General features: G+C 35.8%; 2 protein-coding genes across 2 annotated transcripts; one reads left to right on the forward strand and one right to left on the reverse strand.

Moving 5' to 3' along the window:
* Positions 1-4,252: 4,252 nt before the first annotated feature.
* Positions 4,253-12,916, reverse strand: LOC110704453 (tRNA-aminoacylation cofactor arc1-like). Its single transcript, XM_021882239.1, has 12 exons — positions 12,760-12,916; positions 12,521-12,622; positions 11,696-11,866; positions 10,961-11,026; positions 10,675-10,740; positions 9,406-9,564; positions 8,020-8,162; positions 7,795-7,885; positions 7,627-7,695; positions 6,532-6,623; positions 6,094-6,157; positions 4,253-4,544 (listed from the first exon to the last, which is right to left on the reverse strand). The coding sequence occupies exons 1-12, from the start codon at positions 12,880-12,882 to the stop codon at positions 4,440-4,442; spliced, it is 1,251 nt and encodes a 416-aa protein (XP_021737931.1). The 5' UTR covers positions 12,883-12,916; the 3' UTR covers positions 4,253-4,439.
* A 6,378-nt stretch (positions 12,917-19,294) lies between these two features.
* On the forward strand, positions 19,295-23,604 carry LOC110704454 (probable LRR receptor-like serine/threonine-protein kinase IRK). Its single transcript, XM_021882240.1, has 2 exons — positions 19,295-21,389; positions 21,786-23,604. Exons 1-2 carry the CDS (start codon positions 19,918-19,920, stop codon positions 23,227-23,229), a joined length of 2,916 nt encoding a protein of 971 aa, XP_021737932.1. The 5' UTR covers positions 19,295-19,917; the 3' UTR covers positions 23,230-23,604.
* The last annotated feature ends 572 nt before the right edge of the window (positions 23,605-24,176 follow it).

Here is a 24,176-nt window from a genome sequence, read left to right on the forward strand (position 1 = left end):
ATTTTGGAAGACTTGTTTCTTCGATCCACCAATGTATGTTGGTAACCTAAGATACTTGTCATGTCCTTCGACGGCCTTAAAAGATAATTTCATCTGAAACAAATTTTTCCGTTCTTAATCAATGTTTCGGCTAAATGACACTTCCAACTTATCCATATTCAGTTTATGTCACGAGGCCAACTCATAGGTAGAGAGAATATTAAGCACATTGTCCACTTCCTCCTTCGTCGCCCGTACAAAAAAGAAGGCTATCATCCGCAAAAAATAAATAGGAAATAGACTAACATTCCTCCCAATTTTAACACCATGGATGAGCTTTCGACTTTCAGCATCTCAGATTAGGGTCGACAAACCTTCTGCACACATAATAAACAAGAAAGGTGAAAGAGGATCGCCTTTCCTGAGACCCCTACTCGACTTGAAATGTCTCGAAGGTTGGCCATTCACAAGTTCATCGAACTCTGCAGAGATCACACATTTCATAATCAATCCCACAAAAAACCTCTGGCAAGCCTAACTTGATCATAATTTTTTCCAAGAATACCCATTCAACTCTGTCGTAGGCCTTGCTCATATCCAGTTTAAGACCCAGAAAGCCTTTCTTTCCTTTTTTTCTTCTTCCGCAGATAATGGAAACATTCATAAGTAACTAGGACATTGTTAGTGATTAATCTTCCTGGAACAAACCCACTCTGCGACTCATGAATAATAAAAGGAAGTACTAGTTTTAATCTGTTAGCTAGTACTTTGGTGACAATTTTATATATCACATTACACAAACTAATAGGTCTATAGTCAACAGGAGGCTCACATTCTTTTCTTTTTTTCGGAATTAAAACAATATGAGTCCGATTAATGAAACCTACATCACCATTATTATTCAAAATATCAAGAACTTTATCAATGACATCCAATCCCACAATATCCCAAAATTGTTGGAAAAAAATGGCAGACATACCATCGGGCTTGGGGGCCTTTGTCGGATGCATTTGAAATAAAGTTGTGCGCACATCCTCGGCAGAAAAGGGAGTGTCCAGATTACTGCGTTGCCCGTCACTAACAATAGAGACCACTTTATCAGTTATAGGATCCGGTTCAATTTGACTGTTTCCATCGAAGAGCTCTTTGAAATAATTCACGAAGGCTTTCGAAATCTGCTCTTCCTCATCAAAAACGTTACCAGCTTCATCTCTGATTTTTTTTTATTATTTCGCTCAACTCTTTGCTTTGCCTTCGTGTGAAAGAACGAGGTATTTATTATCCCCATGTTTTAACCATTCTTGCCTACTTCGTTGCTTACAATACATCTCTTCCCTTCGCTGCAAGTTCATCCATTATGTCATCAATTGCTCTCATCTGGGCTATCACTTCTTTCGATTGTACATCCCTCATGAGTTTCTTCATTTATGCTTTACATGCTTGTAATTCTTTCACAAAATCACCAAATTTCTCCCTACTCCACGCACTCAATCTAGTGGAAGTAAAGGCTATCTTCGAACATAAGTCACCACCCCTTTCCCAAGCATCCGACACAATCTCGGCACAATTTTCATCTTGGAGCCATATCTCCTCAAAGCAATACTGCTTTTTCTTCTTTCTTTTCTTCGGAGCATTCAAGGTTTCTTTAATACACAAAAGAATATGGAGGTGGTCAAATTTTCTTTTAGTAAGGTGGGTCACAAAAGATCCCGGGAAACACTCTCTCCAATCCCGGGAAATCCTATCCTAGTGTTCTTGCACGTTCTCCATACCACCTCTATTGTTCGACCACGTAAAATCATGACCAATGTAGCCGAGGTCTTCCAGTTGACAATAAGAGACCGCATCTATGAGGATATCCGCATCCTCATAATTAAAAGCACGCCCACTTGACTTTTCATTCGATTGGAGCATGAGGTTGAAATCACCCCCACACAACCATGGTAGCACATTCGAATCTCCCAAATTTTTAAGCAGCAGCCCGATTTTGAATTTCAACTCTTCTTCAAGATGGCCATGCAAACCAGAAAATCTCCATTCCCCATGTTGAGTGGACTTTTCCCCCACATCAATGTGGGTTTCGGAGTAAGAGTTCACTGAAACATTCACCTCGCTTTTCCACATCAAAGCAAGTTCCCCTTATCTCCTTCTCCCTCACAATCAACCACAAAGGCACAATGCAATCAAATTTCGTTTTTTGTTTTATTTTTCCGAACTCAAAGGCTTTCAACTTCGTCTCCGAAAGAAACACTATCTGAGGGCTTTCAAGAAACACAATCCGTTTCAAAGCATTAATTGCAGGAATGCCCCCCAACCCCCTACAATTCCAAGATATGATGTAGCTCATTGATCACCGAGAGCCCAAGAGGTGGGGCTCGCCTCACTATTATTGGAGTTCAGCATCATTTTTTTTCTTTTTTTTTTCTCCATCTGATCACTATTCAAACCAGCATTCTCCCCTTCCCCTATGCACTTTCTTTTTTCTCCAATAATAAGCATATCATTTCCCATACTGTGATCAACATCTCTCGTAATTCTCTTCCACTGCTTGTGGTTTGAACCTTCTTTCTTCCTCATTTTTTCCCCTCCTGCAGGCAACACACTCACATTCCCCATCTCCTCCCCACTAGTAAAGATGAAAGTCTAATTATTCAGGGAGTCATCTGTTTTATTACCTCTTCCACCAGTATTCAAAACAAAGCTATCAAGTTTATCCAGCACCTCATTCACCTGCGGGGTATTAACATCTATCAGAGCTTTATCTTTCTTCGGTTTAGTGACAAAAAAGGATTTTGAGCAGCTCCCTACTTTCCCTTCCCCACCTTCATTCAAACCTGCACTATATTTCCAGGGAGAGGCTTTCAACCAAGCACCATACACAAGCGACAGTTCATCGATCTCCTTTTGTTCGTCACAATCTTTGAAACCATGCCCCATCAAGCCACAATAGAAGCAGAAAGGGGTTTTTTATATTTAATTTCAAAGTCCTCTTCTATCCCCCCTAGTTTCAAACGGTTATGCTTAAACAAAGGCTTGCGCACATCAACTAGGACTCGAAGCCGAATTGATTTATCAATCCCCACTCTTGCAGATGCATCCATCTTTACAAATACACCCAGCTTATTCCCTATCTTCTCAACATTAGCAAGGTTTAATAATCTTCCTTTAAGGGGAAGTTATAAACCCTAATCCACATAGGCAAATGGCACAATTCAAATTCCGAGGGTTTCACTGTATCAGTTGTTTCCCCAAGAATCAAAGCATGTCTATCGAAATGCCACGGTTGTTCATCTATCACTCTCTGTTTGTCTCTCCAATGAAAAATTTAGAACAAAAATTGGTTTTTACCAATATTAGAGATTTATACTCCATGTTTAGGCTGCCACACTCCCTTCATTGTCGCAATGAAGGCATTAACATTAACACTACGGGTTGTCCAGAGTTTACCTACAAGGGCAAGTTCAATTCTAGCATCATCATCCTTTTCTCCATTATCATCCCATTCAGTTGCTTCATTAGGATCTAAGACTGGAGGGTCCTTTCCGCTACCATCGCCCACCTCCTTCTCCTTCAATACTAGAGTTGATTGCTCAGTCTCCACCATTGTGAAAAGGAAAGCCAAAACTCGAAAATTCACAAGAAAAAGGAAAAAATACTCGACCTGAAATCGAGAAAAACCTTGAGAATAAGGAAACCTTAGCCAAAAAAAGCTAGAACGAAAACCTTCCCAGGGCAAAACCCAGAGGGAACTCAATAAGCTAAATTCGAAGAAAAAAAAGCTTAATCTCCCTTATTCAATATGGTAGGAGACAAATTCAAAAGGTTTTAAGACAAATGAAAGTTAGACATAAGTTTTTTCCAAATTAGTTTTTAAAAAAACGTTTCATCCAAAGGATATAATGACCTTAGCTAGCTGAGGGTTCTTTTTTTTTTTTTTTTTTTTTTTTTGTTTGTTTGTTTGGAACAAGAGCTAGCTCAACAGCTATTTGAGCTCAACTATATTGATAAGTTGAGCAAAACTTGACAAGGGACTCATAACCACTCTCAAACTACGATCAATCGTAAAGATTTGCAGAAATACTTGAAACTACATTGAATTCATAGCTTATACTCCCTCCGTTTTTTTTTTAATTGCCTTAATTTTGCACTTGGCACACTATTCTATGTTTGTGTACTGCATTGAACAGTAAATCCCTAGACTCCCTACGGTGCTTCAGTCAAAATAACAGGGACTCTTCATAAATCATAAGAGGTCAAATGTGAAAAGATCATGGCAATGAGAAATGATTTTCCAAAATTTGCAAAATTTCATGACAATTGGTATGTTAAATTATGATATGTGACCCTACAACTTCCCCTAAAGATTCGCAAATATGAAAGAACAATTTGACATTAGATTTAGGTACGTAGTTTACACTAATTAACTCACAAAGTCATAACAATTGTCCTCTATATCATAATCATTTGATGCTTCCTTTCTTGATTGAAGATGTGCATGGACCACCGGAAGTCATAAACGGTATTCCTTTGTATGTGGCAATTCCATTCTCGTCGGTATATAGATGCTGCATCATCAATTCAAAAGAAATTAGGAAATTACAATCCGCTTATAGTAAGTAGTTAGCATACCTAGTATACAATTTAAGGATGTCTGAAAAAAGTCGTCATCCAACATTCTAACCTAATAAATAATAAAAATAGGTCTAGGAATGTCAGCGGGGCGGATCAACTAGGAGACCCTTCCCTAGGGTGGGGATGGGTCTCGGTTTAGCGGGTGGTGAGGCGGGGATGGGGGATAAAAACTATACCCGCCATGGGTGATGGGGCAAGGGTGGATTTTAGGTTGTACCCGCCTCATCCCCACCTCATACCCACATCTATATATTTTTAAAAACAATATTATATACTTTTAACTATTCCATAAAAAGTTATGTATAATAGAATAGTAAATATAGTACTACCTCCGGTTCTTACTACACACAACAAAGGGGTATTATTTGTGAGACATAAAATATTTCTTTGTTGCGAGTAATAAGAAGTGGAGGTAGTATAATATACTTATAATATGGAAAAAAAAAGAAAAAAAAAAGTGTGTAATATCAACTTAATCTATATTAATTTTGTAGGATTGTATATTTGGAAGGTAGGGATTAGGTGGGTCATGGGCGGGGATTATGGGTGGTGGGGCGGGGATGGTTTTGAAATTGTACCCGTCAGGGTGGGGATGTGGATGAATTTTGGACCCGCCAAAGGGATGGGGATGAGGATGAAAATTTTAGGTAGGGATGGGGATGGGAAGGCCAACATCCGCCCCACCCTGCCCCGTCCCATTGACATCCCTAAATAGGTCATGTGAATATTCTAGGATGTCTGAAAAAAGTTGCCTTCTAACCAAATTTAAATAGGGCATGTGACTGCTATTACAGTAAGAGAAGGGATAGAATCCATGCCATATCCTTCATTATCCACGGTTGTGACAATGTGAAAACTAATTCGAAACAAAGGCTATATAATACAATAAATAGCAGTATTCCATTTATTGCATGTGATTTGGGAAAACAGCAGTAGCGCAATTAAATAAGAAGTGGCAAAACCAGCAGAACCGATAAAATTTCTGACCCATCTTACCTAGATCATATGCAAATACTATCCTACTGCTATCAGTCAACTTCAATAACTGAAAGCAATTTTCTTGAAATTATGACTCAGAACATACAAATGGAGGGAAATTGGGAAAAGTCGAGGAAACTAGATGAAAGAAATTACTGAGATCAAGCCAGGACAATAAAAATTGTCAGCAGCTCACCACCCTACCACATTTCTACTTCATAACTAAGACCGTCCCAAACTGAAAAGCCACTTATTTTCTTATGATAAACTTTGTATTTCCCCACATTACTCGAAATGATACATATAATTAGCAATTAACAATGGTTTTCTAATAGTTGGGCACTTTAAGGGACAGAAGAAATACATGTTGGGACTTCATAGTAGCAAACTAGCAACTAGCTTGCTTATCAACAGCCAGACAAAAAGGTCAAAAACTACATTAAGCAAATATATACTTTTCCATGACCCACAAACCATACATAAGATAGACAAAAGTTTAAATACCGGTGTAATCTTGTCCAGTTGTTTCTTCTTTGGGTTGAGAACATCTTCCGGCTTTCCTTCATGCCTGTAAAACCAATGGTTCTATTAATACATAAATAACATATGAAGGATATTATGTTACCAATTAAGGTATCCTGTGTGCCTGAGTTCTCCTCTACAAAGAAAATGTCATATTAGCACTCCTTCTAGTCACAATACTGTTTCAAATTGTCCAGGAAAGGTATATTTAAATCAAAATAGATAATTTTTGGTTTTACAAACTTAACCCACTTAGATAGAAATGGTGGAGAGAGGGTGGGAAGGAGACAATTATTACAAAAGGTATTCGAGAGAGGAGTTAAGATTTTCAGGACAAAGATATGTTTTTCTTCAACGATACATGTTTGTGTTCCGGGTAAGAAAGTGAAACATGACATTCAGACAAAGCGGCATGCTTACCCTGAAAAGGAAACACGCTCCCCAACTACAGCACCTTCTGGAGGAAGCAAAGGCTCTACAACACTATGATCTTCACTTGATGCACAAAGAACCTGGAAATAGAGAGAAGTTATAAGAACCATTAATATACTAGGAGTCACAGACATAGAAAGACCACTTGCCTCATCATACATCATGTAACTTTTCAACCGGACCTAAATTCTAATTCAATCCCACAAATGAAAACATGCTTTAATTACAGTTTTGTTCTTTCCGCTCTAGCATTCTTTGAACTTTTTTTTTTTTTTTTTTTTAACTGTGAGTTGAACTTTGATAGCCCATATATCTGATCTTTCTTTTTCTTGTCTGAACTTATCTATCTTTTTGCCCATATATCTAAATCACACATTCAGCTTTAGGTTGAAATCCTAGAGTAGACAACCTAGAGTCAGTTGTCTTGTACACATGCCAGTTTTTCTGTTTCAAATTTAGCCATCACAGTGCAGTCTTACTCTTAAATTTGGTTAACCAGACAAACAGTACACTTTATCAAAAGTTGGCAGTTATAACAAGCAAGAAGTTTGTTTTGTCAATTTTCTTTTCACTTTCAGTAACCAAATCAAAATAAAGGTGGCAGTTGAGACTAGAGAGAACTGGAAACAAGAGGCAACAGGGTTGCGGTGGCAAAATTAAGATTGGCAACAGGGTCATTTGTTTCAGGTTGGGTCGTATTCAGATCTTTGGTATATTTCCTCCTTATGGATAAAAATCAATTATCATCTTTTCAATTTTAAGTTCGGGTAAAAATCAGGTCATCGAGTTTCAGGTATAGTTGGGTCAGTTTCGTGACTCCCGTCATACAACTGAGCACAGGATAGAGATGGTCAGTGCCAACTGCAAGACATGGCACTCATATTCTGATTTTTATAATCACTTTTCACCATTTCATTATAACAGCAAAAAAAACAGGGAAGGGTAAAGCTGAACATTAAAATTGTCTCTCATACATAGAAAACATCATGACCTAGTTAAAACATTGCCATTGAAAATCCACAACAATAAAACTAATGACTTATGAGAAAATTTAATGATGAAATGAAGGATAAAAAAGCTTACTAATCCTTCAGACACAATGTCTCTTAATTTTCCAGGTTTTACATTAGTAATTAGTGCCACACGTCGATTCTGCACATGCAAAAGGTCGTCGATGTTAACTAACAGCAAAAGACATGTTTACATACGACCAAAGAAATTGGGCAAAATATTATTACACCAATGACATACCACTAAATCATCTGGACTGCAAAACTTTGCCAGACCACTGACTACCTGCCGCACTTTGGACTCTCCGACTTCAATCTCCTCAACCAGTAAACTAAATAGCCAAAAGAAACAAATAATATCAGAGAAATCTCTGAAAAGAATCTGCATGAATTAAAGTTTAACAGGCCAAAGTCAAGGGGAAATTAGAAAATAGCTGAGAGATCTATGCAGAATCTTTTACAGCACCTGTCAGCTGAAGGATGTTTCCATGCTTTGCGAATAAGACCTACTTGTATATTGAGCAAACTGACTGGAACTTCATCTTTAGGGGCTGCCTCTGCTTCTGGTTTCTTCTGCTCCACAGTCGCTTTATCACTCTTAGCTTTTTTCTTCAAGACAGGGAGCATAGCAATGACATGATTGTTAGTTGGAAACATTAATAAAGCAAAAAAGGGGGGATTATACCCATAAAGATTTTAGAGTCCTTTAAGAGGACATTGATATTAAGCCAAAGCAAGTATATAAATACAAAGCCTCTCAGAAAATGGGACTCTTAGATTTTATACTCCAATATTCAGGCAACCTTCAAATAGCTCCAATAATACGAAAGTAAAAACTCGTAAGCATCATTCTTAAGGCTTTCAGTTTCAATCATGGTCAATTATGTTCCAACCTGCACAAAGTTTGGCACAAAGATGCAGATACCGCTAGTGAAGACTAGCAAATCTAGTAAGTTATACATTTGAAGAATTCCTTTTGTTCAACTACAAGTAATAATCCCTGTCAACTTAGAGGGTCCTTCTCACTGACTACCAACATAGTACGATTCAGCACAACACAAAAACTGAGTAAATGCCTGGATATAATGAACCCAGTGTAGCAATAATACCTGTCAAACACGTGGTCTTCCCTACCAAGTGCAGCCCAAATTACCACTGCACCAATAGCCAATTGGTTCACTTACTTCTATTTAAGTACTAGTAAATTTCTTTGGCTACTTTTGTTTCACATAACCACATATAATCCAATTGTCTCTAATTTTTTTTAATAGCCTTTTATGAAATATAAAATGGGCAATCACTACCAAAAGGATTCAAACTTTGGAAATGACACATTGAAAGTTTGTGGACTTCTCTCCCTAACATGAGAGAATTTTTTTTAAAATTTAATAGTGAAAAACCAAGGACTGCATGCACTAATTGCACAAATTACTATTCAACTGGCAAAAATTGATATACCACAGCACAAACTGACATAAATGACCTAATACATTGATGCCTTTTAGTTTCTAGGTTTTTATATTGTCAATATGTGAAAGAATTTGTGTCAATTGAATGATTGATGTCTTTGCACATTCACTTGTCCAAGTAAAAACTTAAATGTCAATCTAGTAGTGGTATGATTGACATAATTCTTGGAGGATAAGTGCATAAGTCCCTCTTTCAAAATAGTTTGTTCTAATTTGAGATCAAATTGCATACTGGACCCATGATTTATGTTTTCTCAGACTTATTGTTTTAACAAAAGAAGCATTTCAGATATAAAATAAACTCAAACTGATATGAAATAATAGCCATATATTTATGCACGCAAAGAACCAAGACATATTTAATTATAAAGGGGAAAAAAGACCTGAGTAGAATCTTTCTTTGATCCCTTGTTTGCTTCAGAAGCATCAACAGTGTTTGCCCCTTTAGGAGTATCCTTTTTTAAATTCACATCAGATTTTGTGTCTTTGGCAGCATCTTTTCCGCTTGAGTTGACTTCCACCAGATGCACATTCTTAGATGCCTGCATAATTATTTACACAATATATATCAGGATCTAATCTTCTTCCACAATGTCTAACAAATTTACGACACTACATTTTTCGGCTAAAGAAATAGCTCTAGCAAACATGGATTTAACAACAAGGGCTTCACAGTCCTCTAATTTACAGTTTACAAAGTAACCAATACTTCCATAGGCACAAACCCTAATGACAAGAAATTATGTACAATTTAGCACATGAACCAATCAAACTCGGTCAACGGCATCAGCCATTGATGAGTAAGAATTTGGTCAGGATGACATGGAATTAGTACTTCATGAATCATGATCCTTTTCTTTCTCCTTTTATGTAATATACTCAGCTAACCATGAATTTCCTTAATGTTAGGCTAGGATACTTAGAGTGAAACTCCTTATAAAAATGGAATGCTTTAAAATTATAAGACCACAGACTAAGGGCCACACGTCAATCTCTACTCAAAAGGTTCCTCTTCTCCTTCAAAACTAAACATCCTATTCCCCATTACATATAACACATGCACGCATATGCTTACGCACGAAGAAATATACAAAGACATTCACACAAATACATAATAAGAGAGTCTAAAAAAAGGTATTGGACAATCAGTTATATTTTCAGAACTCAAACATTCATCTTAAAAAAGATGTGAATGTAAAGTGAGAGTTACCAAGGAATTCTTAAATTTATCTAATTAGCCATTTGAACATTGTTAACACCTATATTGGTGTTCTACATATCGATAATGACCTTTAGTGTCTCTAAAGATTTTAACATGATATATTTCCAATATCCATATTATTTGATTGATGCATTTCTTGAACATGATTTAAATCGGAATCTTCATATGTTGGGAAACACCCATGTATTTCCCTATGAACATATCTTTATAGCAATTTATTAACTTTGACAAACTCAATTTATAACTACCTCAAATTAAATGTCAACTTCCCCAGTCTTAAATTATAATACAACCTGCTGTTGATAGGATCTGAAATCAATATTACCATACTTTTAGGGATTCAAACCAGTAACCAATTCAATGTTTCTGACTCGCATAAAGCCAAACAAGGAAAAAGAAGTAGATTCAAAACACAAGAGACTGCACTTACTGGAGGTTGAAATCTGAGCTTCTCTATCAATATTTTCTCAAGTATATCTCCAAAATCCTCCTTGTTCTGTGAACATGGAAAGGCAGAAAATTTGACAAGTCTTAGTAATAACATAAGCTGAGCAATCTGTACAAAATTTCTATGGTAAGATCACATACATTAATGCTACAATAAGCTAAAAAAATGATTACTTTCATATTGCTGCTACAGAATGCATCTCTCAGAGCCAAACAAAAAAAGCTAGGTCATTCTTTAACAAGTTTATGAATTTATTATGTGTTAATACCTGAACAAAATCCATCCATCTTAAGACATTTGGGAACTTCTGCCTGTCTGATTTTGAAATGTTAACCTGGAAAAAAGATGCAAAACACAAACAGGTTTTATGTCAAGCTATTGCAGAGATATTCACTCGGGCTACAAAACATTTTTTTCAGTACTATCTTCTATCAGTACAAAATTCCAAACATAGGTTGCAAAAGGAAGAACAGAAAGGGCTTATGGGCAGAATTTATGTAAGTGATAGAAACACCTTCCTTCAAAGGACTTTGAACCGTAGCCCATGACCATCAGAATAACAAGTAAAACGTCATCCCTCCTCATAATTTAAATCATTCGTGAGAGGTTAAGGAAAGAACACACAATTACATGTTTGGAAACTAGGGAAACTTTCAGAAGCAAGCCGGAAACCATAAGGGAAGACAGGAAGATCGTGAGGCTAACAAGCGAAGAAGAGTACAGCAAGCATATGCATTTCATTAGTCATACAACCTCCTATCTTAAAATCGAAGTGGAAAGTTTAACTATCATTGTAATAGAGCAGCGCCCAACCAATTTGGGATGATAACCACTAAAAACATCAAGTATAGCTGCATAACAACTATCACGACTACAGTGGAGCTCCAACATTTAGATACAAGTATTCATTATCCACGCCATCAATACAAATGAAAAGGCATTGAGTTGCCAGTCCAAAACTAGGACATATCAATGAGTACATGCTTTTCTAAAACATACGTACCATACAGGGATGGATCACTGAATACACAATCACATCAGCTTCAGATAATCTCAAGCCATTGCCTAACAAAACAGACTTCAGAAGCAGCTCATCATTCAAGCCATTGATGGCCCCAATGCAAGCAGCAGAATCCACAGGAAAATTCTCAGCAAATTCTATCCATTTCATTCCCTGCGAAATGTATTTAGTTCATTAATCATCCAAAATGTTATGAAACAAGATAAATCGCTGAAGAATTTACACAGCTCCAAAGAAAGTTGAAGGCAACACTCACAGAAGGCAACATGATTAAGATGGAATCATACTAAACAAGAAACAAATATATGCACTCCTATCACCAGAGTATTATCAGCTTGTTACTTTCCTTCAAAGACATATGGAAAAGCTTGAATGTCAACATTATTAACGACATGATTGGACTAGCCCTCTAGCCCCTCTTTCTAACAAGCATTATCAAGAAGGCGCGCGCTATCTTGCTAAAACTTTGAGCAAAGGAGTAATTTGAGTATTAACCCACATATACATAGTTTGTGCCAACAACAAGAGAAACGGCATACTACTAATTTACAACTGCAATATCACAATCATCGAGGAATTCCTCCCTCCCAACACTGCTTTTCATTCAGAATCAAGAACAATCAACCTAAACTCGCCTAAAATTAAGGTATAACGATCATCATACCACTAGTCTAGAACCCCCAGAAAAAGATAATTTTTCATCAAATGAGATATCCCCCAGTAAAAAACTTAATTATACAGCTATAATATGCACATTATACAACCAATGTCATACAAATCAAAATAAACTTGTAACATTTTTTTTACCTCATCATTACTCAGAAGTGAAGACCCATTTGGTGATGACTTCAAAATATTAGTGCACAAGCTCTTAACATCACATTTCTCAATATCCCCAGAAAAATCTTTCTGCATTCAAACAAAAAAAAAACATCCATTAAACCAAAAAAAATCAAAACCCCAGATCATAAAAACTCACAATTCTTCAGAAATTGAAAGTAATAAACTGAAAAAAAAATTGATTATAATAAAATCGGAAATCTTACAGGATCTAAAGAAAGGCGTTTACAGAGGGTTGAAACTAAGATTTGCTTTCTGGGTTCAGCCATTTTTGCCTGAATTTTCTCTCTCTTCAATTGAAAACTAGTGATTTTTGTAGGGTTTATCATCTACCATTGCCAAAGTTTTAATTTTGCAAGTTTTGGGAGCTTGCTTGATATTTCGTGGGCTAGAATATCCAAGACCCGACCCGTTTTTAACCCATTTAGAACTTAGAAGTATTCGAATTATGGACTTGGGCCATAAAGTGGGTTGAGCCAAGCCTAACATTATGGACTTGGGATGAAAGTCATGAAACTACTTGTTCTAATGGACTTCAACCTTTATTACTACTCTCAATAGTGTTCCATTATTATAGAACAATCATGCTTGCAAAATTCATGGAGAAACATGGAGTATTAGACAGTTGTGCATTTGATTCTTTAAAGAATAAAACTTGAAAATTAAAATGCAAGACGAGGTTTAAAGATGGTTGTGGGTCATGCAATCATGCCTCTTAACGAGCCACGTGTTCTGGGTTTAGGTAGGCCTAGTCCACGAGCTATGTGTCATGCAAGGCCGTGTCAAAATTTTGAAAAGGTCGGCTTGTGCATGGTCCAATCCTAATTGCTGTGCTTTGGTGTCTGCATGCCTAAGTTGCAGTCCTTAAGTGAAATTTCATTGATTTTAGCATACTTTATCGACCTATGTCGTGCCTTGGGCTAGACTGACTTGGTGTTGATATCTTCATTTTCCTTGAATATTTTTCTACGTATATTAAAATTAAAATTTCACCTTGGTTGAACAAATCATGCACCCTAGACATGTAACGTCTTATACCAGTAATACGGACGACTATAACAACATGATACATTAATTCTTTAATTTGGATGTTTAACAAGTACTAGTATATAGTAATATGCTCAATTTGGCTAAAGTCAAGAAGCAAAGGTAAATTAACAATCAATTAGCTAAGTATAATTATTATTATTAAACACATTATATACGAGTACCTTTGAAAATGCCAAGGGAAATTGCTCAAACTAGTGAGTAGTGTGAGTCTAGTGACTACAACATCACATAAAAAGGCAAGCAACGGCAGGGAAGCTGTTTGTCAATACACTGAAATTGAATTCTTGTTCTTGGCTGTTTACTCTTGTTTGTAATTCTATTTTCTGTCTTCATTAGCTTATAAGTTATACCCTAATAAGTCAAACCACTAAACCCATTTTTATAGCTGTTTGCAACTCACATCAATAGCCATTTGGCTTTTTTGGTATCATTTTTAGTTCTGTCAATTTCTCTTAGCCTTTGACTTTAGCATGTTACTATGGGATTAGGATAAGTAATCCATATTGTTGTAATACACAATGAAGGAAACTATATTGGTTGGTTTTTTTTAAAAAAAAAAAAAAAAAAGATTTATACCAAAAAAAAGTATGTGCTTTTTGGAGGCAAATAATTCATGGATAATAATCATCATGTGAATGATATAATGCGTTTTTGTTTGGGTCATGAGTATTAGTGTATTACGTATACATAACAAATGTGGACAACTTGTAAGGTTTACAGTGAAGATAAAGTATTTGTTAGTTTGATGTCTACTACAAGAGGGGGGGTGAATTGTAGACTATAAAAATTTGTGAACTTTATGTGGAATTAAACAAAGTATGAAAAGATAGAACACACGAGATAGGCTTTTCGAATTATTTCACTATGCAAAAACTCTTTTACAAATGTGAAGATTCAGCCTACACTTAAGTTCCTCAAGGAATTCAAGTATCCCAGATACGGTCCCTCTACCGCAGCTTAACTCTCTAAGTGATTAGACTCTGAATCACTTACAACTTTGTAACAGACTCACTCAAGTCTCTTAGTTACAATTCTCTCAAACCCCAATCCCAATTACAAAAGTAATTACAGACTTTCCTAATGCACTAGAGAAGATTAAGGAAGGAACTCAGCTCTAAGACGGTAAATATTTTATGAAAACTGAATATTTTTCCACACATAAATCAGAGTCCGTCGCAAGCCTTTTATTGAGAGATGGAAAGCCTTAATCTTGTTTCCCACTCATCCCATGATCCACGTTCACCTTAACCTTGGAAGTTAATGAACGTTGGTCAAAGAGTGGGAAGTAAGATCTCCCTGACTTTCCTCTCAAGCTTTTATCGTGCATCCTTAAATTTAGATAACCAACTATTACTTGGTCAAAAATAAAATCAGTTAAAAAGATTTTATTATTGTTTTTAAAAGATAAAATTTTAAATTATTTATTTAAAAATAACAAACTTATTTTTTAATTATACAATTATTTATTATTTATTTACTTACAAAAATAGATCTTATTTAAAAATTGATTTTACTTTATCTTTTATTAAGGAATAAAACTGATTTTATATTTACGTTAAAAAATTTAATTCCTAACTGAGTTCCTCTCTACACATAAAGACTCTAGTGCTTACAGAGAATCCTAAGTAGTGGAGTTTGCTCTTCTTCTTGAAAGCTTGCATATGAATATCAAGACTTCCAATTCCTTTGCTCCTACTCCGGAACGGTTTGTTAACACCTGAATCATTTCGTTCTACCAAGACTATCAAACATCATTAGTCAAAGTTTGTCTGTTTTCTCAATCATCAAAATACTAAGAGGGTCCACAGTATTGTACTTGTATTGCTAACAAACTTCAGAGTAATTCACAAGGGGAGAACTTTGAGGCCGGTAGCTAACTAACTATTGGAGGCTTGTACGTACTCGGTATCTGCTGGTTGTCGGGTTTGATTCTTGCCAAGTGAAGGTGAGGCCGCAAGGATTCCTTGATTTTTTTTTTCTCCCAACTTCTAAGTGACTTGCCTAAAAATACTCGACCAAATTATTGTCAAAGAATAAAGGTTAAAGTCTAATTCAGGTCTTATGTCTTATTAATTGAAAAATAATTATAAAAAAAAACATGTATTTTCTGAGCTTAGCTTGCTCTAATACAGTCCTTGTAAATAAGTTGGGTTGGGGGGGGGGGTTTCGAGAGTAGGTTAGGAAAATATGAATTATAATCTACTTTGCAATTAAGTTTTGAGAGAGAAACGCAAATATTATAATGAGTATAAAAGATTGAATATCATTTCTCCCTTGTTTATATTGTTATTACGAATAACAAAGCTTGACTTGGAGTGTATTTAGTAACCGGTTTTAGAATAGTGCCTTTTAGCATTTTGATTTGCAAAACAATAGTAATTTGAATATTCCTATTTGTCAAAGTATTGTGTGACAAGGAATAGATTTAAATGTTTGATGTAGTGTTTCAAAAAATGTAGTAAAACTAATTGCTTTTAGAGAGTGTGATTAACAAAAATGTATCAAATTTATTTTTACTATTCCTACCGCTAGTTTATGCTTGGCATTCACATTAAACAACAAAGTACTTGACATCTATATCTAAAAACTAGATGAAAAAGGATTGATAAATGAAGTAGCTTATATTAGGTAACAAATCATGCTAATTTCAAGTGAAACTTCAACCACTTGTCATCTAATTCGTCACTCATTTAACACCTGATTCAACATCCACCCGTTTAATATTCATGTCAACTGATTTTCACCGGAATTCCTCTTTTATATTAATTATTAGGTGACAATGATAGAAATGGAGGAAGATCAATGACCTTTAAAATGGTTACCCTTCATGGCAACTACCATAGGAGTGAAAGAAGGCTGCATTAAAGTAGCTAGGGCACAATATCAATGACAAATAATAATGGTTGCCTTTCCCTACCATTCAATGGAAGTGTGCCCCTTAAAACTAAAGAACCTTCTTTAATGTTCCAACCCACCCTACTCGTGACTTCCCCTTGGACCTTGACTCACTTCCACCACCTTAATTAGTTTTTTTTTTTTTTTTTTTTTTTTTTTTTTTTTTTTTTTTTTTTTTTTTGGTTAATGCTAATATTATAACTTCCCTTTTCTCTATTTTAATGATGTCCCAATTTTGGATTAATTATGGAATAATGCAGTCTTATTCAACTTTTGTCACTTTATTAGTGGCTATAAATCCCTTTCTACTTTGATTTGTCAATTGTCATTTCAACCTTGTTTCGTGTAATATTGTGATTAAGATATGATAATGACAGAAAACTACTAACAAGTTTTTACTTAACAATATCTAAAATAATTTCTTATATAGAATGTATTGATTAAATTCTAGTATGTAAGGATGTGTGAATTATTTTAGTACAAGTATGAAGGATGATTAATATATTAGAAATAAAAAGCACCATATATATAGTCGTATTTATTTGTAATTTCAATCGATATTGATATAATTATTGCACATAATTCTCAACGAACTATGATTTTGTTTAGTAATTAGCGGGTATAGACGTATAGTAGTTTATTATTGGTAAGAACTGATTGCATTGATTGGTTTAACTAAGTAGTCGCAATAGGTGTTTTGACTAAGCTAGTTAGTTGCATTAGTTGTTTTGACTAGCTACCGTATTTTGTACGATTGTACAAATTATTATCAAAATTATTGATGAATAGTAGTTATTTTGTTACTTGAACATCTGAAATGACGAATATTCTTTACCAAATAAGGCATAAATAACCCTTTTCTCGCTATAAACGAAGTAATAAAGAGTGGGATAAACTAATATTTTTGTTCATGAGTGGGATGGAGTTTGGTTTCATGTCATGAATAATGTGTGGTGACCAAGTAAGAAAGTGGTTGATCAAGGGATTGGGAAGATAAGAGGGATGAGCAAAGAAAACTTTTCATGAATAGACATGCTCTATGAAGTACTTTTCCTCCTATCCAAAAAAACAATGTGTTTATGCTTATATTTGCATAAGAGTTTGAGTGATAAATGGTTGTTTAATTATCATTATTACTTAAAAAAAATAAAAAAATTTACAGAGGATGCGAGGATAAGATCGATTTTATAGTAATGAGAAGAATGTGATATTAAACTGCAAATACATATGCGGGTTCATGAATAAATAATTTCGAGACAGATTAAAATTAAAAGAAAATCGTGGAAAGAATTTTGAGAGACAAGATCTTACTTAATTGGTAAAGTTTTAAAATACGATATTTATTTAAATCTGGTAATTAAATTTGTTTAAATCAGTACGTTCATGTTGTAGTATTCCTTATATGGAAATTGGAAAAGGGTAATGTTCGTTCATTTGTTTTAATTAAAATGGAGTTACAATGATTTTACTTTAACGTTCATGTATTACGGAATGCACTAATTACTTTGAGAGTAATTATGGATCATTGGTTGTTTCTTTAATGATGCCACCTACCTCACATCTTTAACTACCGTACTAAACTTGCAATGAGTACTCGTATCAAATATTCAGATATCATTATCACTTTGTAATATTTCATTGCCCACTATAATTAATAAACCACTTATTATTTAACTTTTTCATTTAATTCTCATCCATCATTAAAATGATGTTGAGGTGACAATTTCACTTTTCATTGCATGTCTATGCTATTGGAGTATTGGCTACATGCAATCATACTATTGGACTGACAGAGTGATAATCTACCTATTTTTATTCGGCAATATTTTTTTAATTGTTTGTAAGTAAACAATTTTATTGAGATCCTTAATTATCATGATTGATTATGTTTACGTACATGGATTATTCTTGAGAATAAAGATAAAGTAAATGGTGAATAGAATTGATAAAGGTTTATGACTTTAAAGTCACAAGATAAGTACGAGTATATATTTAAGAATTTCAACTATCTCTACCAAACTTTGTTTAGTTAATCTTTTGTCCTTATGAGCATATGCCCTGTTATACTTATTAATCAATACTAGTGTATACTTGTACGTATAAATTGTATATGGAACAAATTTAATGTGACATATACATATTCACACATCCCTTGCCTTTAATTTTCTTCAAAACACGAGTTTAAATTTCAACAACAATTGAATTTTCTCACTCACAACTAAGACGATTTTCATTCAATTATGGTGTTAAAGTTAGTAATGGAATAATTGGAATTTGATAATTTTCGAACATTATTAAAAAAAAATCATAGTGAGCCTTTAATTTTTCTAAAAAATAAAAATAAATTGTAAACTATTATTCTAAACACAAATTTTTATATGTGGTTGGCCACACCATGTGGCCAGAGTTACTTATTATGGAGTTACTCGGTCGGTCAGGGGTTACTGTCACACAGAAAACGCACTAACCGACTGAGTAACCCCAGAATAAGTAATTCTTGATCGACTGAGTAACCCCTGAATAAGTAATCCGTGATCGACTGAGTAACCCCTGAATAAGTAACCCCGCCGAAAACGCACTTAACGTCTAATTAACTCTAGAATAAATAATCCTTGACCGACTGATTAACCCCTAAATGAGTAACCCCGGTCACACGTTGTGGCCAACCACATAGAAAAAACACCGTTTTCTAAACAACAATTTTTTTTAATAAAATCCTACGTGTAAGCCACATAGGAAAAATGTCCCACCATTGATCTAAAGCCACGTATAATCATACCAATAGTACATTCAAAAAAATGGACCCCACATTTCACTTTCTCACTTTCTCTCTCCTCCATATTTTCCCCTCTGTATTAAATCCCCTATTTAATTTTCTCTCACTCTCTCAACTCCCTCTTCTCACTCTCTCTCCTCTCAATCTCTCTCCTCCACAACCACCGTCTCAACCACCGCATTTCACCGGCGCCGCCGCATTTTCCCCGACTTTTCCAAAAATACCCTTCTACTTACCCTTTCATCTTCACTACTTACTCTGTTCTACTTCTGAAATTTCCCAAATTCTGAAAAAAGAAGCTCTTTTAGTAACCTCCATTTCCCACCCTTTTTCTAGGGTTTCTGACTCAAAATCTAAGTTTTTTTTCTTCATTTTTAGCTTGTTTAACCCTTTGAATTATCTGCATTTATCCGTTTGGTAGATTATTTACTGGGTTCCACTTTTTCCGTTTGTTTTAAAGCCGTTACACTTTCAGTTCAGCACAAAACCAGCAGAAAAAGTGAGGAAATTTTGGGAGTTTTTTCTTGAATTTATTTGTGATTTTTCTGGGTTTTTAAAAGCTCATTAAATTATGAAATGGGTGTCTTGATTTTTTCAATTTAAAGCTGAAAATCTAGTTTTTGAGTTGGGGTTGTTGTGAAGAATGAGGAAGCTAGTTAGTCTAATAATCCTAATAATTTTGGGATTGTTCCCAAATTGTAAGGGTGCACCATCTTTAAGCCCTTCATTGAATGATGATGTATTGGGCTTAATTGTATTCAAAGCAGACATTAAAGACCCAAATGGAAAATTAGCTTCATGGAATGAAGATGATGATAGTCCATGTAATTGGGGAGGTATTAAATGTAACCCTAGATCCAACCGTGTTTCTGAGCTCAATCTAGACGGGTTTTCGCTTTCCGGTAAGCTCGGTCGAGGCTTACTGCAGCTCCAAGCACTCCGGAAGCTTTCGCTATCGAAGAACAACCTCACTGGGAGTCTCAGCCCTGCATTGGTGAGGCTTCCTAACTTGAGAATACTTGATTTGAGTGAAAATGGATTTTCTGGTGTATTGCCTGTTGATTATTTTAGACAATGTGGACCTTTGAGAACTGTTAATTTAGCTAATAACAAGTTTTCAGGGCAGATCCCTGATAGTTTGAGCTCATGTGTTGGAATTTCTGTGCTTAATTTGTCTGCTAATCAGTTTTCTGGGGCTTTACCTGCTGGGATTTGGGGTTTGCAAGGGTTAAGGTCACTTGATCTGTCTTATAATCTGCTGAGTCATGAAATTCCTAAAGGAATGGATGGATTGGCAAACCTGAGAACCATTAATTTGAGTGGAAACCGGCTTACCGGGCGAATTCCGCCTGAAATCGGAGGGTGCTCCTTGTTGAAATCACTTGATTTTAGTGGGAATTTGTTTTCTGGGAACCTGCCAAAATCATTGCTGAATTTGAGTTTTATTGGGTATCTTAGTTTGGGAGATAATTCATTTGTGGGTCAGGTTCCTGAATGGATTGGAGGGTTAAAAGGGCTTGAAAATCTGGATCTCTCAGCTAATAACTTCTCTGGTCTTTTGCCAGCTTCTGTGGGAAAGCTTAGGTCTTTGAAGGTGTTAAATGTGTCAATGAATTCTTTGAGCGGTAGCTTACCTGAATCTATGGCTAGTTGTTTAAGCCTTCAAATCATAGATTTTAGGCAGAATTTGTTGACTGGTGATCTACCTAAGTGGATTTTTAAGGTTGCTTTGCAAGAGATATTGCTCTCTGAAAATAAATTTGGTGGAACCATGGACGATTCTCTCGCTTCAGCGGAAGAAGCCTCGCATCAAAGCCTCGAGGTGTTGGATTTGTCCCATAATGTGTTAACTGGGGCAATTCCATCAGCACTTGTTAATTTCAGCAGCTTGGCGTTCTTGAATTTGTCTAAGAACTCTTTGACGGGTCCTATTCCCAGATATTTCGGGGAACTAAGAGCATTGAATGTTCTTGATTTGAGCGAAAACAAGCTGAATGGGAACATCCCCACCGAAATTGGAAAAGCTACTGCTCTGCAAGAATTGATACTGGAAAAGAATTTTATTGAGGGGATAATACCTACTTCAATTGAGCATTGTTCTTCACTCTCAGTACTGTAAGTGCTCTCTCTTCACCTACTGACTTCACATTTCTGTCAAATGTGTAACTCATGCTGCTAGTTGTTCATTGTTGCCGTTGTAGATACTTATAATCTGTATTGTATACTGTTCTATATTTTTTAGCAGCTTCCCTGTAAGTTTCATGCTGTCTGCATCGACAGTCTAGTTTGTCAAAATCAGACAAATATTTCTGTACAATGTTTAACTTTCTTTGGCTGATAAGAATACAAAACCGAGCTTTAATAGTCTATTTAAATCATTGTGTTGCATTAGATGAGGTCCATTTTGGTGTTAATTGCTCATGCACTGATATGGTTATGATTGGTATTTTTTGATATCCTTTTCTGAATTACTCTGGTTTTACTCATTTTTTTAAATTCTTCTTATGCCAGGATCTTATCTCATAATAGTCTAGAGGGACCTATACCTCTAGCTCTATCAAAACTTGCTGACCTACAAATTGTGGACCTTTCTTCCAATGATTTAAGTGGAAGTATGCCCAAACAACTAGCTAATCTTCAACACCTCGTTTCCTTCAATGTTTCCCACAATAATCTACAAGGTGAACTGCCTGGTGGTTTCTTTAACACCATAAACCCCTCCGCTGTCTCAGCCAACCCATCGCTTTGTGGTTCTGCCACAAAAAAATCTTGCTCTACTGTCCTTCCCAAACCCATTGTTCTTAACCCCAACTCCACCGGTGATGCTTTCTCTGGCTCTTCTCTACCTGCTACATTTGGTCAAAAGAAAAACCTCCTTAGCATTTCTTCTCTCATTGCTATTGGAGCTGCTGCAGTAATTGTAATCGGTGTGATTGCCATCACAGTTCTCAACCTACGTGTTAGAGCCTCAGCATCTCGCTCTGCTGCTGCCCTTGCATTATCGAATGGTGATGATTTCAGCAATTCCCCCTCTACAGATGCAAATTCTGGTAAGCTGGTCATATTCTCAGGAGAGCCCGATTTCAGCACTGGGACCCATGCTCTCCTCAACAAGGATTGCGAACTTGGCCGTGGTGGATTTGGGGCTGTCTACCGAACTGTTCTCCAAAATGGTCGCCCTGTTGCTATAAAGAAGCTCACTGTTTCAAGTCTTGTCAAGTCCCAAGAAGATTTTGAGCGAGAGGTGAAGAAGTTGGGGAAAATCAGGCACCCTAATCTTGTCACTCTTGAAGGGTATTATTGGACCCAATCACTTCAACTTCTTATCTATGAATTTATCTCCGGTGGAAGTTTACATAAGCATCTCCATGAAGGAGGAGGTGGGAACTTTCTTTCATGGAATGACCGGTTCAATGTAATTGTTGGGATGGCTAAAGGTTTATCTCACTTGCACCAACTGAATGTCATCCACTACAATCTAAAATCTAGCAACATACTCATAGATAGCTCAGGTGAGCCTAAAGTGGGTGATTTTGGATTAGCGAGATTGTTGCCCATGCTGGATCGATACATTTTAAGCAGCAAGATTCAGAGTGCTCTTGGGTACATGGCGCCTGAATTTGCTTGCCGAACTGTGAAAATTACAGAGAAATGTGATGTCTATGGTTTTGGAGTTCTGTTACTTGAAGTGGTGACTGGAAAAAGACCTGTTGAGTACATGGAGGATGATGTGATTGTTTTGTGTGACATGGTAAGAGGAGCACTCGAAGAAGGGAAGGTGGAAGAATGCATTGATGAGCGGTTGCAAGGTAGATTCCCGGCCGAGGAAGCCATTCCAGTTATGAAGTTAGGGTTGATTTGCACATCACAGGTGCCGTCTAACAGACCTGATATGACAGAGGTGGTTAATATCTTGGAATTAATCAGGTGTCCTTCCCAAGAAGACTCAGGGTAAGTACTATTATTCGACATGCATAAAAACTAACATGTTGAAGTTACAGTTGAATTATCCGGCGAAGAGGAATCCGGTCTGTGTATTTGCATGTAAAACAAGCCGGAAGCTGTTGAAAATTAATTAATTCTCTCATTGTTAGTTCATTTTTTGGGTCCTTAGCTTCTGCCTTTGTAGTTTCCCACTGTATGTTGTAAGTAGCGACTAGGAGTAGTTCTTGCCGGATTCCTCTTCACCGGGTTCAAATTTGGCAACCCATTTTGGATATCTTTAGGTAGTTCCACCTATTTATGTTTGTGAAATGAAAATGTAAGAAGTTGATATTCTTGGTTGTATTTTGATCAATTTACAAAAATTCAAAATACCATCTTCCTGTCATTTCTATTTGTTAAAGTGAATTAGAGGTGTCAAACTAGTTCTCATACAGACCGGATTTTGTTCGGAGTTGCTCACGTCATATTGTTCATTTGGATGGTCGGTTTGGTTCAAACCCGGAACATCTAGTTAAGAGTACACCGTAAGTTTGAATTAAAAATATTGATTCAAATAATCAGATACGAGTCAAATTGATATTTTATCGACCTAACCGATCATGGTATTATAAAATCCGTAAAATGTTTGGAATATTAATTAGGTATTGATGAAACATTCTTGATTAGTAGAAAATGGTGGAATTTTGGGTGGATTTTGCTAGCAAGCACTGACATTGATTTGGTATTGTCAAATGAAGGATCAGCTTTGACACAACTGTACAAATCACAAAACAACAATATTTTTCCATGTGAATTTCTGTTATTTTTATTATAAAGTTAAATAAAGTAAAAGAATTCCCGCCTTTTGTTGAAATCTTTAATCTAATAGAGTAAAAGACCGTATTGTCCTTGTCTTTCTGTTGGTTTCTTCACTTTTTGAGGTGGTTTTTTGGACTTTTTGCACTTTTTTAATTGGTA

Source organism: Chenopodium quinoa, unplaced genomic scaffold, assembly GCF_001683475.1.
Source record: "Chenopodium quinoa cultivar QQ74 unplaced genomic scaffold, ASM168347v1, whole genome shotgun sequence".
NCBI lineage: Eukaryota > Viridiplantae > Streptophyta > Magnoliopsida > Caryophyllales > Amaranthaceae > Chenopodium > Chenopodium quinoa.

Bases quoted from the DNA above. Each gene is read 5' to 3' on its own strand.
- LOC110704454 (XM_021882240.1), top strand. From the start codon at position 19,918: ATGAGGAAGCTAGTTAGTCTAATAATCCTAATAATTTTGGGATTGTTC. The intron at 21,390-21,785 runs GTAAGTGCTCTC...TTCTTATGCCAG, and splicing joins TGTTCTTCACTCTCAGTACT to GATCTTATCTCATAATAGTC.
- LOC110704453 (XM_021882239.1), bottom strand. From the start codon at position 12,882: ATGATAAACCCTACAAAAATCACTAGTTTTCAATTGAAGAGAGAGAAA. The intron at 11,027-11,695 runs GTACGTATGTTT...TCTTTTTTCCAG, and splicing joins CAGTGATCCATCCCTGTATG to GTTAACATTTCAAAATCAGA. The intron at 8,163-9,405 runs GTCTTTTTTCCC...CCTGTCTTGAAG, and splicing joins CAAAGAAAGATTCTACTCAG to AAAAAAGCTAAGAGTGATAA.